Below are 16215 nucleotides of genomic sequence, written 5' to 3' on the forward strand. Positions count from 1 at the left end.
ACACTTGGGGGTTCAAAGTTCTCACAACACATCTAGATAAGTTCCTTGGGAGGTCTAGTTTCCAATATGGGGTCACTTGTGGGGGGTTTCTACTGTTTGGGTACATCAGGGGCTCTGCAAATGCAACATGACGCCTGCAAACCAATCCATCTAAGTCTGCATTCCAAATGGCACTCCTTCCCTCCCGAGCTCTGCCATGCGCCCAAACAGTGGTTCCCCCCACATATGGGGGTATCAGCATACTCAGGACAAATTGGACAACCTTTGGGGTCCAATTTATCCTGTTACCCTTGTAAAAATACAAAACTGGGGGCTAAAAAATCATTTTTGTGAAAAAAAAAAGAATTTTTATTTTCACGGCTCTGCGTTATAACCTGTAGTGAAACACTTGAGGGATCAAAGCTTTCAAAACACATCTAGATAAGTTCCTTAGGGGGTCTACTTTCCAAAATGGTGTCACTTGTTGGGGGGGTTTAATGTTTAGGCACATCAGGGGCTCTCCAAACGCGACATGGCGTCCCATCTTAATTCCAGTCAATTTTGCATTGAAAAGTCAAATGGCGCTCCTTCCCTTCCGAGCTCTGCCATGCGCCCAAACAGTCGTTTACCCCCACATATGGGGTATCGGCGTACTCAGGACAAATTGCACAATAACTTTTGTGGTCTAATTTCTTCTCTTACCCTTGGGAAAATAAAAAATTGGGGGCGAAAAGATAATTTTTGTGAAAAAATATGATTTTTTATTTTTTCGGCTCTGCATTATAAACTTCTGTGAAGCACTTGGTGGGTCAAAGTGCTCACCACACATCTAGATAAGTTCCTTAAGGGGTCTACTTTCCAATATCGTGTCACTTTTGGGGGGTTTCAATGTTTAGGCACATCAGGGGCTCTCCAAACGCAACATGGCGTTCCATCTCAATTCCTGTCAATTTTGCATTGAAAAGTCAAATGGCGCTCCTTCCCTTCCGAGCTCTGCGGTGCGCCCAAACAGTGGTTTACCCCCACATATGGGGCATCGGCGTACTCAGGACAAATTGTACAACAACTTTTGGCATCCATTTTCTCCTGTTACCCTTGGTAAAATAAAACAAATTGGAGCTGAAATAAATTTTGAGTGAAAAAAAGTTAAATGTTAATTTTTATTTAAACATTCCAAAACTTCCTGTGAAACACCTGAAGGGTTAATAAACTTCTTGAATGTGGTTTTGAGCACCTTGAGGGGTGAAGTTTTTAGAATGGTGTCACACTTGGGTATTTTCTATCATATAGACCCCTCAAAATGACTTCAAATGAGAGGTGGTCCCTAAAAAAAAATGGTGTTGTAAAAATGAGAAATTGCTGGTCAACTTTTAACCCTTATAACTCCCTAACAAAAAAAAATTTTGGTTCCTAAATTGTGCTGATGTAAAGTAGACATGTGGGAAATGTTACCTATTAAGTATTTTGTGTGACATATCTCTGTGATTTTAGGACATAAAAATTCAAAGTTGGAAAATTGCGAAATTTTCAAAATTTTCGCCAAATTTCCGTTTTTTTCACAAATAAACGCAAGTTATATCGAAGAAATTTTACCACTGTCATGAAGTACAATGTGTCACAAGAAAACATTGTCAGAATCGCCAAGATCCGTTGAAGCGTTCCAGAGTTATAACCTCATAAAGGGACAGTGGTCAGAATTGTAAAAATTGGCCTGGTCATTAACATGCAAACCACCCTTGGGGGTAAAGGGGTTAAATCACCCCCCCTTTTGCCCCATTCAAAATAAAACAATAAAAAAATCTAATATACACATATTTGGTATCGCCGCATTCAGAATCTATCAATAAAAAAAAAGGATTAACCTGATCGCGAAACAGTGTAGCGAGATAAAAATTTGAAACGCCCGAATTACATTTTTTTGGTAGCCGCAACATTGCATTAAAATGCAATAACAGGCGATCAAAAGAACATATCTGCATCAAAATGGTATCTTTAAAAACGTCAGCTCAGCGCGCAAAAAATAAGCCCTCACCCGACCCCAAATCACGAAAAATGAAGAAGCTACGGTAATCGGAAAATGGCGCAATTTATTTATTTTTTTTAAGCAAAATTTTGAATTTTTTTCACCACTTACGTAAAAAAAGAACCTAGACATGTTTGGTGTCTATGAACTCGTAATGACCTGGAAAATCATAGTGGTAGGTCAGTTTTAGCATTTAGTGAACGTAGCAAAAAAGCCAAACAAAAAACAAGTGTGGGATTGCACTTTTTTGCAATTTCACCGCACTTGGAATTTTTTTCCCATTTTCTAGTACATGACATGGTAAAACCAATGATGTTGTTCAAAAGTACAACTCGTCCCACAAAAAATAAGCCCTTACGGCCATATTGACAGAAAAATAAAAAAGTTATGGCTCTGGGAAGGAGGGGAGCGTAAAACCAACACGGAAAAATGGAAAATCCCAAAGTCATGAAGGGGTTAAAATCCGAAATGCTATCCTACTGAAATGTATGTTCAGTAAATGCACTTAATACTTGGTTGGGGCTCCTTTTGCATCAATTACTGCTTCAATGCGGCGTGGCATGGAGGCAATCAGCCTGGAGCACTGCTGAGATGTTATAGAAGCCCAGGTTGCTTTGATAGCAGCCTTCAGCTTATCTGCACTGTTGGGTCTGGTGTCTCTCATTTTCTTCATTACTGTACCCCATTGATGGGGTTAAGGTCAGACGAGTTTGCTGGCCAATCAAGCACAGTGATACTGTTGTTTTTAAACCAGGTATTGGTACTTTTGGCAGTGTGGACAGGTGACAAATTCTGCTGGAGAATGACATTTCCATCTCCAAAAAGCTTGTCGGCTGAGGGAAGCAGGAAGTGCTCTAAAATATCCTGGTAAGCGGCTGCACTGACTTTGGTCTTGATGAAACACAGTGGACCTACACGACCAGATGACATGGCTCCCCAAACCATCACTGATTGTGAATACTTCACACTAGACCTTGGAAATAAAGGTCCCAGAGTCTGGAGGAAGAGTGGAGGGAAAGACAATCCAAGCTGCTGGAGGTCTAGTGTGAAGTTACCAGAATCAGTGATGGTTTGGGGAGCCATGTCATCTGCTGGTGTAGGTCCACTGCAGGGCCGGACTGGCCATCTGGCAAATGCCAGAAGGGCCTGTCTGGTCATGGGTTGCTTTGTCTGCTACGCTGTTAAAAGAATCAGTTATCTCAAGATACCCATACTGTTAAGAGTTGTGATGGAGCACAAAGTTGCTGACTCCGTCACTTACCCCAGCAGGACACGGGTATCATCTACTATATAATTGTCTAAGGGGTACTTCCGTCTTTCTGTCTGTCTTTCTGTCTGTCTGTCTGTCACGGATATTCATTGGTCGCGGCCTCTGTCTGTCATGGAATCCAAGTCACTGATTGGTCTCGCCAGCTGCCTGTCATGGCTGCCGCGACCAATCAGCGACGGCCACAGTCCGATTAGTCTCTCCCTACTCCCCTGCAGTCAGTGCCCGGCACCCGCTCCATACTCCCCGCAGTCACCGCTCACACAGGGTTAATGCCAGCGGTAACGGACCGCGTTATGCCGCGGGTAACTCACTCCGTTACCGCCGCTATTGACCCTGTGTGACCAAGTTTTTACTATTGATGCTGCCTATGCAGCGTCAATAGTAAAAACATCTAATGTTAAAAATAATTAAAAAAAGAAAAAATCATTATATACTCACCTTCCGCCGCCTTTCCCGCTCCTCGCGATGCTCCGGTGACCGCTCCATGCAAGCGGCAGGTTCCAGTGCCAAGGATGGTATGCGAGAAGGACCTTCCATGATGTCACGGTCATGTGACCGCGACGTCATCACAGGCCCTGCGCGCCTGCGCGAGAAGGACCTGCTATGACGTCACGGTCATGTGACCGCGATGTTATCGCAGGCCCTGCGCGAGAAGGACCTGCCATGACGTCACGGTCATGTGACCGCGATGTCATCACACCCTGGGACCGGGAGCTGCCGCCTGCACCGCACACAGGTGACAGAACTACAAGGGTACCCTCGGAAGGTGAGTATATGTTTATTTTTTATTTTTTAACCTGTGACATACGTGGCTGGGCAATATACTACGTAGCTGGGCAATATACTACGTGACTGGCCAATATACTACGTGGCTGGGCAATATACTACGTGGCTCTGTGCTGTATACTATGTAACTGGGAAATATACTACGTCACTGGGCAATATACTACGTAACTGGGCAATATACTATGTGGCTGGGCAATATACTACGTCACTGGGCAATATACTACGTGGCTGGGCAGTATACTACGTCACAGGGCAATATACTACGTAACTGGGCAATATACTACGTGGCTGGGCAATATACTATGTCACTGGGCAATATACTACGTAACTGGGCAATATACTACGTGGCTGGGCAATATACTACGTAACTGGGCAATATACTATGTAACTGGGCAATATACTACGTGGCTCTGTGCTGTATACGTCGCTGTGCAATATACTACGTTGCTCTGTGCTGTATACTACGTAACTGGGCAATATACTACGTAACTGGGCAATATACTACGTCACTGGGCAATATACTACGTAACTGGGCAATATACTACGTGGCTGGGCAATATACTATGCTTGCCGGGCAATATACTACGTAACTGGGCAATATACTACGTCACTGTAAAATATACTACGTAACTGGGCAATATACTACGTCACTGGGCAATATACTATGTAACTGGGCAATATACTACGTGGCTGGGCAATATACTACGTGGACATGCATATTCTAGAATACCCGATGCGTTAGAATCAGGCCACCATCTAGTCTACTATATAATTGTCTAAGGGTCACTTCCGTCTTTCTGTCTGTCCTTCTGTCTGTCTGTAACGGAAATCCCAAGTTGCTGATTGGTCAGCCACGACCAATCAGCGACGGGCACAGTCTGGCGGCAAAATGGCCGCTCCTTACTCCCCGCAGTCAGTACCCGCTCCATACTCCCCTCCGGTCAGCGCTCACACAGGGTTAATGGCAGCGTTAATGAACTGCGTTATGCCGCGGTGTAATGCACTCCGTTAACGCTGCTATTAACCCTGTGTGACCAACTTTTTACTATTGATGCTGCCTATGCAGCATCAATAGTATAAAGATCTAATGTTAAAAATAATTAAAAAAATAAAAAATAGTTATATACTCACCGTCCATCGGCCCCTCGGACCCAGAACAGGCCTTTCCCGCTCCTCGCGACGCTCCGGTGACCGCTCCATGCAGTGCGATCTCGCGAGACCGCAATGCACTCTTGGGACCGGAGCGCGCGAGGAGCATCTGTAAACGCTTCGCCTGGATCCGGGGGCTAACGGAAGGTGAGTATATAACTATTTTTTATTTTAATTCTTTTTTTTAACAGGGATATGATGCCCACATTGCTATATACTATGTGGGCTGTGCAATATACTATGTGGGCTGTGCAATATACTACATGGGCTGTGCTATATACTACGTGGGCTGTGCAATATACTATGTGGGCTGTGTAATATACTACGTAGCTGTGTTATATACTACGTGGGCTGTGCAATATACTACGTAGGCTGTGCAATATATTACGTGGGCTGTGCTATATACTACGTGGGCTGTGCTATATACTACGTGGGCTGTGCAATATACTACGTGGGCTGTGCAATACACTACGTGGGCTGTGCAATATACTACGTGGGCTGTGTAATATACTACGTAGCTGTGTTATATACTACGTGGGCTGTGCAATATACTACGTGGGCTGTGCAATATATTACGTGGGCTGTGCTATATACTACGTGGGCTGTGCTATATACTACGTGGGCTGTGCAATATACTACGTGGGCTGTGCAATACACTACGTGGGCTGTGCAATAAACTACGTGGGCTGTGCAATTTACTACTTGGCCTGTGGAATATACTACGTGGCCTGTGCAATATACTAAGTGGGCTGTGCAATATACTACGTGGGGTGTGTTATATACCACGTGGGCTGTGCAATATACTACGTGGGCTGTGCAATATACTACGTGGGTGGTGCAATATACTACGTGGCAGTGCAATATACTACGTGGCTGTGCTATACACTACGTGGGCTGTGCTATACACTATGTGGGCTGTTATATACTATGTGGCCTGTGTGATACACTACGTGGCCTGTGTTATACACTATATTGGCTGTGTTATACACTACGTGGGCTGTGTTATATACTGCGTGCGTGGGCTATTATATACTATGTGAGCTGTGTTATATGCTACGTGGGTTGTTATAAACTACGTGGCAGTGTTATATGCTATGTGGGCTGTTATACACTCCGTGGGCTGTGCTATATACTACGTGGGTGTGCTATATACTCCATGGACTGTGTTATATACTCCGTGGGCTGTTCTATATAGTCCATAGGCTGTGCTATATACTCCGTGGGCTGTGCTATATACTACGTGGCTGTGCAATATACTATGTGGCTGTGCTATGTACTACGTGGCTGTGCTATTTACTACGTGGGCTGTTATATACTACGTGGCTGTTATATACTACGTGGCCAGCCGCAAACAATCAGCGACAGGCGCAGTCCGGCCGTGAATTGGCGTGGGATTTGAACCACGCTTCGCTAATTGATCGTGGCTGGCCAAATCCTGTGTATTCAATGTATTATTCTAAAATCTTCATAAATAAACTACATACATATTCTAGAATACCCGATGCGTTAGAATCGGGCTACCATCTAGTTAGAAATATTGGTCTTGTAGAACATTTTTCTTTCCTCCATCCTGGATAATATTAGTAATATGTCCCATCTGGTTCATGGGGATGGGGACAACATGGACCTGTGTGATTTCAAATACCAGGCCTAGTCTGTACCTGGTCCACTGTGTTTTATCAAGACCAAAGTCAGCGCAGCCGTCTACCAGGAAATTTTAGAGCATTTCCTGCTTCCCTCTGCTGACAAGCTTTTGGAGATGGAAATTTCATTCTCCAGCAGGACTTGTCACCTGTCCACACTGCGAAAAGTACCAATACCTGGTTTAAAAACAACAGTATCACTGCTTGATTGGCCAGCAAACTCACCTGACCTTAATAACATAGAGAATCTATAGGGTATTGTAAACAGGAAGATGAGAGACAGCAGACCCAACAATGCAGACGAGCTGAAGGCTGCTATCAAAGCAACCTGGGCTTCCATAGCACCGCAGCAGTGCTACAGGCTGATCGTCTCCATGCCACGTCGCATTAATGCAGTAATTGATGCAAAAGGAGGCCCGGCCAAGTATTGAGTGCATTTACTGAACATACATTTATGTAGACCAACATTTCGCATTTTAAAATCATTTTTCAACCTGGTGTTATAAAGTATTCTAATTTACTGAGATAATGACTTTTGGGTTTTCATTGGCTGTAAGCCATAATCATCAACATTAACAGAAATAAACACTTGAAATAGATCACTCTATGTGTAATGACTCTATATATGAGTTTCACTTTTTGTATTGAAGAACAGAAATAAATTCACTTTTTGATGGTATTCTAATTTTGTGTGATGCACCTGTACACGGAGCCATGGTATGTTATGTGGCAGGGCTTCATGGTGATTGGTCCATGCTGATAAGCACACACGGTGTTTGATCCTTGTATGACACAGACCTATTGGACTGATCACATTGCCGCAGCATCGCCTCAGGGCTCCGTGCACACAGGAAACAGGAGAGATGCTGCAGCCCAGGGAACCGTACTGCGCATGTGCGTCATCCCCCTGAGGTCTCGGGTCCGTGCACAGCACGGCGGTACCAGATGCGTGTCAGTGACGTCACCACATGAATATTCATTACCCGGAGACAGGGCTGATAAGGAGCCATCACTCAGTGTGACTGACAGCCTGTAATGAATCTCCTCACGGAGGAGCAGGGCTGAGGAGAGCGGACGGGCGGCCATTGCTGGAGAGCGCCTCCCCGGAGCGCTGCCATCACTGCAGCAGTCACATATGGCTCCATGACAGCACCGTGCCACGTGACCAGCTGTCAGTCAACACAGCTAGATGGAGGACACGCCCCCGCAGCGGAGTAGACGCGGAGGTGCACATCCCCTAGACGCTGCAGTGCAGGAGCAGTGATGGCCGCGGAGCGCTGGCTGCCGGCCACTGACAGGCTGCATGTGCCCGGAGCTGCCGCACATAGATAATCAGCGGCTCAGAGTGAACAGCCAGGTGACACATGCCCGGCCATGTGTACCTAACCCTCGGCGCCACGCCCACCCACGCAGCTCATTGGCTATAACTGGGTCAAGCCCCTCCTGCCCCGACTGTGATTGGACAAAAATAGGTCAGGGTCCACCTGCCTCTCCCCATGTCACTGCCACATGACTATCCCAGAGAAACTTGGAAAACACAAACACAGCGGGGCAGACGGCGGTGACAGCAGCGGAGCGAGGGCGGACCGGGGACGGAAAGAGAGACCGGGGTCCGGACACACACAGCTCCGGGCTGCGCCGTACATGGATGTAGCTGCTGCCAGAGCCCCCTGTGCTGTCACCGCGGTGGAGGAGAAGGACGCAAGACCCCAACACTGCCCCATTCATCAGGAAATGGGGGAACCCCAGCGCGTCCTGTGCCTGCTGCCCGCCTGCTGAGCGACCCCCGGAGACCCCCGGACTCTCCTCTCAGTTATCTCCTGCAAGATCGTGTGGTCAGGAACAATCTCCAGCAGCGGATCCGGTGCAGAGGAGGCTCCGACCGTCAGGAGAAGATGGCGCGGCCAACAGCCCAGCTGGCGGGCACCGAGAAGCTGCAGGGACAGCTGCAGCCCACACCCCCTATAGGGGCCGCAGGGGCGGGGATGGTGAGCCTGAAGAGCCTGCTGCAAGGGCCCATCAAGGGGCAGGAGCGCAGGGCCAAGGAGCTGTCCAACTGTAAGTGCGCCGGGCAGCTCAGCCCTCACCGACCCGTGTGTGTCTGTACATTCTGCCTATAGAATCTGTTATCTATCTATTTATATATAGCCATCACATATCTATTATCTATCAGCTATCTATTATCTGTGTATCTATCTATTATCTATCCATTATCTAACTATACATTATCTGTCTATGATCTATCTATTATCTATCTACCGGTATCTCTCTATTATCTATCTATCTATCTATCTATCTATCTATCTATCTATCTATCTATCTATCTATTATCTTTCTATCTGTCTGTCTATCTGTATCCCTCTGTTACCTATACGTTATCTCTCTCCATGTCTCCGGCAGTGACTTGTGTGTTTGTGTGGAACCTTCTTGTTTATGTTGATGTTTTGCACCATTGCTTTGTTTTCCATCCTCCCTTAGTAAGTTCTTGTGCGCCGTCCTCACGTTCCTGCCTCTTCCCGGAGTGTTCCAGCAGCCATTCTCTCAGCGTGTGACTCCTCATCCCCATGGCTATGGCTGACATTAGAGGGGGCTGCACATTCACTTCTCCAGATCTGCTCCAGTGGAATGATTGTATCGAGCATTGAATTCTCGCTGTTCGGGTTCGTTCCCGTCACCCCCGTAGACTGTTCACTGGTGGGCACAGACGTCAGGGGCCCCTGTGTAAGAGCAGAGTATAGGCCCTTGCAGCCCATTATGCAGGTGATAGTGGCCCTCAGGTGGCTCCAATGATATGTCCACCATTGGGCCTACAGACCATCAGTACCTGGCCAATCATGACTGATCCTGCGTGCACCATTCTCTGTGGATAGACAGTTTGCTGGTCTCTCCCACGTGTCGGTGGTCTCTATTCTCTGTGTATCTCATGGTGATTGCTCCAGTGTAGGATTTCTTGGATACTTTGGAGCTGGTAAATATGATGGGTTTTGCAGAAATTGTAACGATAAACCACTTAAAATGCTAACAGTCCAATATTCCGAATATTTATCATTTGTTATAATCGTATCTGCTAAATTTGGCAGCGGTTAATACGGTCTAGTCGTGTGAAGGCCGATTCTGCCATACGTCTGCGCTGTCATCGTATATTGCCACCTGTACAAGCAGATTCGGAGTTCCTGATAAAATCGAGATGGAGGAAAAGGAAAGCTCCATAACCCAACGCTGTTGATGAACAAGATAGATCAGGAGATGCCTCCACTCTGAGCACATTGGGCAGCGGAGCTAGTGACGTCATGTGTTGTCCTGTCCCCCGCGGCAGCCGCTCTTCACTTCTGGCTATGTACCTGGCCCCGTGACTTCATGACACCTAGTCACTACGAATCTGGCTGCGACCTCATGGTGTTGCAATGCCTAGTAAGAGGTAGAGGAGCCCAGGGCGACACATAAAGCTGTCATGGAGGACCAGAATTGATCCCGGACTATTGAATTGGTCGGTGCTACTTCACCCCAGTACATTGAATGTTGCTGTTTCATAATGGGAGCGATGAGAGCTCTGTGCCCATCACCCTCCTCCGGTCCATTGCTGAGCCCCCACCGCCGCACCCTCTGTCTGTTAATGACGGGGCTCTGACGTCACATTGGTAGCGCTGCAGCCAACAACTTAGGCTACTTTCACACTAGCGTTTTTTTGCATACGTCGCAATGCGTCGTTTTGGCGAAAAAACGCATCCTGCAAAGTTTTCTGCAGGATGCTTTTTTTCCCCATAGACTAACATTGCCGACGCATTGCGACGTATTGACACACGTTGCAACCGTCGTGCGACGGTTGCGTCGTGTTGTGGCGGACCGCCGGCAGCAAAAAACGTTACATGTAACTTTTTTTGTGCCAACGGTCCGCCATTTCCTACCGTGCATGCGCGGCCGGAACTCCGCCCCCACCTCCCTGCACCTCATAATGGGGCAGCGGATGCGTGGAAAAACAGCATCCGCTGCCCCCGTTGTGCGGCGCTTGCACAGTATGCGTCGGTACATCGGGCCGATGCAGCGCGACGGCCCCGTACCGACGCTAGTGTGAAAGTAGCCTAAGCCACACAGAATTGCCCGGGCTGATGACATAAGCCGCTGGGCTGAGTTATTGGCTTAAAGGGAACATGTCACCTGAATTTGGCGGGACCAGTTTTGGGTCATATGGGCGGGGTTTTCAGGTGTTTGATTCACACTTTCCTTACCCGCTGGCTGCATGCTGGCCGCAATATTGGATTGAAGTTCATTCTCTGTCCTCCGGAGTACACGCCTGTGCAAGGCAATATTGCCTTGCGCTGGCATGTACTCCGGAGGACAGAGAATGAACTTGAACATGAACATGCTAAGTAATATATGTTGAGTCATATCACATGACCAGAGCACTGACGGGCATACAGATAAGTCATATGGTCCCATAGAAAATGTTCTAATTGGGCCCCCACTCCCCGACCCCCCCAAAAAACTTAATATTTGGCAATCTCACAACTTTGATTCCCTTTCAGAGTAATTTTCCTCCTATTTCCTCCTATTGAAGCCCACAGATTGCCCTTTCATTGCCCCCATAAAGTATGATGCTAACAAAAGTGCCCACCAAACATAATGATATCCCCACAGTGAATTCTTCCACAGTCCCCTCCACACGACCCTACTGTACCCCCTCCTTATGATGGCCAGCTGTGATCCCCACACAACCCTTCATATAGTCTAATGGGCCTCACATAGTCTTCCATACAGAATAATGGCCACCATACAGTATAATGTCCCCCACATAGTCCTCCATGCAGTATAATGGCCCTCATGTACTCTGTTCAGGATAGTGGCCCCCGCATAGTCCGCCATTCGGTATAATGGCCCCCACGTAGTCCTCCATTCGGTATAATGGCCCCCACGTAGTCCGCCATTCGGTATAATGGCCCCCACGCAGTCTGCCATTCGGTATAATGGCCCCCACGTAGTCCGCCATTCGGTATAATGGCCCCCACGTAGTCCGCCATTCGGTATAATGGCCCCCACATAGTCCGCCATTCAGTATAATGGCCCCCACATAGTCCGCCATTCGGTATAATGGCCCCCACATAGTCCGCCATTCGGTATAATGGCCCCCACATAGTCCGCCATTCGGTATAATGGCCCCCACATAGTCCGCCATTCGGTATAATGGCCCCCACATAGTCCGCCATTCGGTATAATGGCCCCCACATAGTCCGCCATTCGGTATAATGGCCCCCACATAGTCCGCCATTCGGTATAATGGCCCCCACATAGTCCGCCATTCGGTATAATGGCCCCCACATAGTCCGCCATTCGGTATAATGGGTCTCACATTAAAAAAAAAATACTGCTCCTCCTTGATCCACTGCTTCTCCGTTCCCGGCAGTGAGCGCTCTGAAAATCTTCACCGTTCGGGTACAGCAGTGCAAAATAGTGAGAAGTCAGACGCAGAGGGAGAATGAAGCTGCGTTTTTCCTGCCAAGACATGCTGAAATGTTACTCAACATGTGCACGTACCCTGAAAATAATGAGTATAAATCTGCACTGCAGGCAGAATGCACCAGCCTGGCCTACATTTCCACCACCACTGGATGGATGCTGCATCACTGTGTTATGTCATTCAGAAACAACCAGCAGACAGAATACTTCACATTATCCAAATAATTTTGGGATTTGCTCGTTCACACATCAGTTTCTCACCAGTTTGATCCATGTTTTTCGCAGATGGCTCTCATACCATGTCTATCGGGGTGTTCACATGTCCATGTATGGGCCGAGAGGTCCGCACTATGTCACAGAGACATTTCCAAAGTCACGGATAAACTTGCCAATGCAGATTTAAGGGCTGATCAGAGAAGCCTGAGATACCACCACACTTTTCCTAATTTTTTACGAGCAAACCGGATGGTAAAAACTGACACTATGACCAAAGTAAAAATCGGATCCAAAACAATGATGAAACTCAGACCAAAAAACTCTCAAATGAGCACTGGGTGTAACACTACTGGATCCGATCAAATGTTAGAAATTGTTAAGCGAGAATTTAGCCATTGAGCAGTAAAATCAGACATCACCATAGCTCGGGCCAGGGATCTGCAGACATCACCATAGCTTGGGCCAGGGGTCTGCAGACATCACCATAGCTTGGGCCAGGGGTCTGCAGACATCACCATAGCTTGGGTTAGGGGTCTGCAGACATCACCATAGCTCGGGCCAGCGGTCTGCAGACATCACCATTGCTCGAGCCAGCGGTTTGCAGACATCACCATAGCTCGGGTCAGGGGTCTGCAGACATCACCATAGCTCGGGTCAGGGGTCTGCAGACATCACCATAGCTCGGGCCAGGGGTCTGCAGACATCACCATAGCTTGGGCCAGGGGTCTGCAGACATCACCGTAGCTGGGGCCAGGGGTCTGCAGACATCACCATAGCTGGGGCCAGGGGTCTGCAGACATCACCATAGCTCGGTCCAGCGGTCTGCAGACATCACCATAGCTCGGTCCAGCGGTCTGCATACATCACCATAGCTCGGTCCAGGGGTCTGCAGACATCACCATAGCTTGGGCCAGGGGTCTGCAGACATCACCATAGCTTGGGCCAGGGGTCTGCAGACATCACCATAGCTTGGGCCAGGGGTCTGCAGACATCACCATAGCTTGGGCCAGGGGTCTGCAGACATCACCATAGCTTGGGTCAGGGGTCTGCAGACATCACCATAGCTCGGGCCAGGGGTCTGCAGACATCACCATAGCTTGGGCCAGGGGTCTGCAGACATCACCATAGCTCGGGTCATGGGTCTGCAGACATCACCATAGCTTGGGCCAGGGGTCTGCAGACATCACCATAGCTCGGGCCAGCGGTCTGCAGACATCACCATAGCTCGGGTCAGGGGTCTGCAGACATCACCATAGCTTGGGCCAGGGGTCTGCAGACATCACCATAGCTTGGGCCAGAGGTCTGCAGACATCACCATAGCTCGGGTCATGGGTCTTCAGACATCACCATAGCTCGGGTCATGGGTCTGCAGACATCACCATAGCTTGGGCCAGGGGTCTGCAGACATCACCATAGCTTGGGCCAGGGGTCTGCAGACATCACCATAGCTCGGGCCAGCGGTCTGCATACATCACCATAGTTCGGTCCAGCGGTCTGCAGACATCACCATAGCTCGGTCCAGCGGTCTGCAGACATCACCATAGCTCGGTCCAGCGGTCTGCAGACATCACCATAGCTCGGGCCAGGGGTCTGCAGACATCACCATAGCTTGGGTCAGGGGTCTGCAGACATCACCATAGCTTGGGTCAGGGGTCTGCAGACATCACCATAGCTCGGGTCAGGGGTCTGCAGACATCACCATAGCTTGGGCCAGGGGTCTGCAGACATCACCATAGCTTGGGTCAGGGGTCTGCAGACATCACCATAGCTCGGGCCAGCGGTCTGCAGACATCACCATAGCTCGCGTCAGGGGTCTGCAGACATCACCATAGCTCGGGTCAGGGGTCTGCAGACATCACCATAGCTTGGGCCAGAGGTCTGCAGACATCACCATAGCTCGGGTCATGGGTCTTCAGACATCACCATAGCTCGCGTCAGGGGTCTGCAGACATCACCATAGCTTGCGCCAGGGGTCTGCAGACGTTGCTATAGCTTGTGCCAGGGGTCTGGTGAGAAGTAATGTGTGATATGCAGATTCACTCTCTGTTATGATGGCATAATACATTTCTGGGTTTAGGAAGACGACATGTGTTGAATCTTCTTGTGATGGATGTGAGGAGCACACAGGAGAGGTGCATTGCACAATGACTTGGAGTTCGGCCCATAAGCCACACAGGGCAGGGCGCAGGTAGAGAGCATTCCAGGTGAGATGGGAAGTGCAGTGTCCTGCATGGCTGACACCTGACTGGGTGACTGGCTCCATCACGTGTAGCGCTAGGTTCTTACAGGACAAGCCATGTGGCCTCCTCCTGGATAATTGCGGCCATTGTTTACAGCAGCATGTGTTTACCAGCCTGTCATGTGCGGCTCCATCTGAGCAGAGGAGACGGCATCACAACGTTCAGTCACCTAAATGACAACGATTCAGTAATTCTTCTCTTGACTTTTATGGTGTAAAATAGAAACCTACATCTGTAGCAAGAATTCTCCAGAACAAGATTTTCTCTCCTTCAATATAACGTCTTTGCATTTTTGCCTTATGGTTGAAATGTCTACGTTAGAGGTTGGTCGATATGTTTTTCTTATCACTTTTCCATATGAGAGGTCATCAGTATCTTTTCGATGGGGCTGCGACACCAGACGCCAACAGTGGCCAGAACATGGCAGTTCCATCCACACTATAGGGGGTCGCAGTCGGGTACTGCAGATCCACCCCTATGAATAGCGCCCCCTTCAGTATAGAAAGACAGCATCCAGAACTTCCAGCCACTGCTGGTAACAGCTGACCGGCGGCGTGGATGCCGGGTGTTGCCCCTCACCAATCAGATATTAGGCCACCAATAAAAAGTAGTGGCCAAACCCTTTGTAAGGGGGGCTGGTTTAGTTTTAACAAATGTGTCAGGTGCGTTATTTTGTGGCCCTTACTATTACATAAGTATTGCAGGTTCTCGTCCTTCAGAGAAGCACGCGTTCCTCACAGCGCACACAATACTCTTCTTCTTGGGACATCTGTTGGTGGGATGTATGACCCTGGTCCTTCAGCTCTTGAGCAATGTGCCTTTCCCATGGACCATTTTTTGAATAGGAGGCTGATGAGAGAGCTGTGGTCGCCATGCTTCTCCATCGCCTGCCATTGTGAGGGAGGCAGCACCAGCCACAACACGTGCTGAGAACAACCCATAATAATATGCTCCTCAGCAACACGAAGGAAAGGTGGTGGAAATTACAGGATCCATGGATGTGTTAATGATCGGCAACTGTTGAATGGAAACATTTTCAAAAATGTTGATTTATTCAGAATCCAGTTTGAGCGCCACATACCCCAATCCCCACACTTAGGCCATATTCACACATTCAGAATTTGGTCAGTATTTTACCTCAGCATTTGTAAGCCAAAACCAGGAGTGGGTGATAATACAGAAGTGGTGCATGTTTCTATTATACTTTTCCTCTGATTGTCCCACTCCTGGTTTTGGCTTACAAACACTGAGGTAAAAAAAATTACCAAATACTCGTGTACACGTGGTCTTAAGCTGTGGCTGCTATAAGTGAGGTTATTACTGGTGGTCTGACTAATATTCTGCAATGTTGAATGCACTTGTGCCGCAAATCATCAAGATCCCCTGCTGGCAGCTCCCTGTGCAATGACGTCCAAAATGTGCTTGATGGGAGACAGGCCTAGAGATGCTGCACATTTA

The 16215-nt window shown here is 48.2% G+C and overlaps 1 protein-coding gene across 1 annotated transcript in view; it reads left to right on the forward strand.

The window, feature by feature from the left end:
• The first annotated feature begins 7915 nt into the window (after window positions 1-7915).
• Window positions 7916-16215, forward strand: part of DBP (D-box binding PAR bZIP transcription factor) — a 45742-nt gene continuing 37442 nt past the window's right edge. The window contains exon 1 of the mRNA XM_077250722.1: window positions 7916-8908. Coding sequence (XP_077106837.1) covers window positions 8746-8908 — 163 coding nt within the window. The 5' untranslated portion in view covers window positions 7916-8745. The remainder of the gene's footprint in view (window positions 8909-16215) is intronic.

Source organism: Ranitomeya variabilis, chromosome 4 (genome assembly GCF_051348905.1).
Source record: "Ranitomeya variabilis isolate aRanVar5 chromosome 4, aRanVar5.hap1, whole genome shotgun sequence".
In the NCBI taxonomy this organism is placed as follows: Eukaryota; Metazoa; Chordata; class Amphibia; order Anura; family Dendrobatidae; genus Ranitomeya; species Ranitomeya variabilis.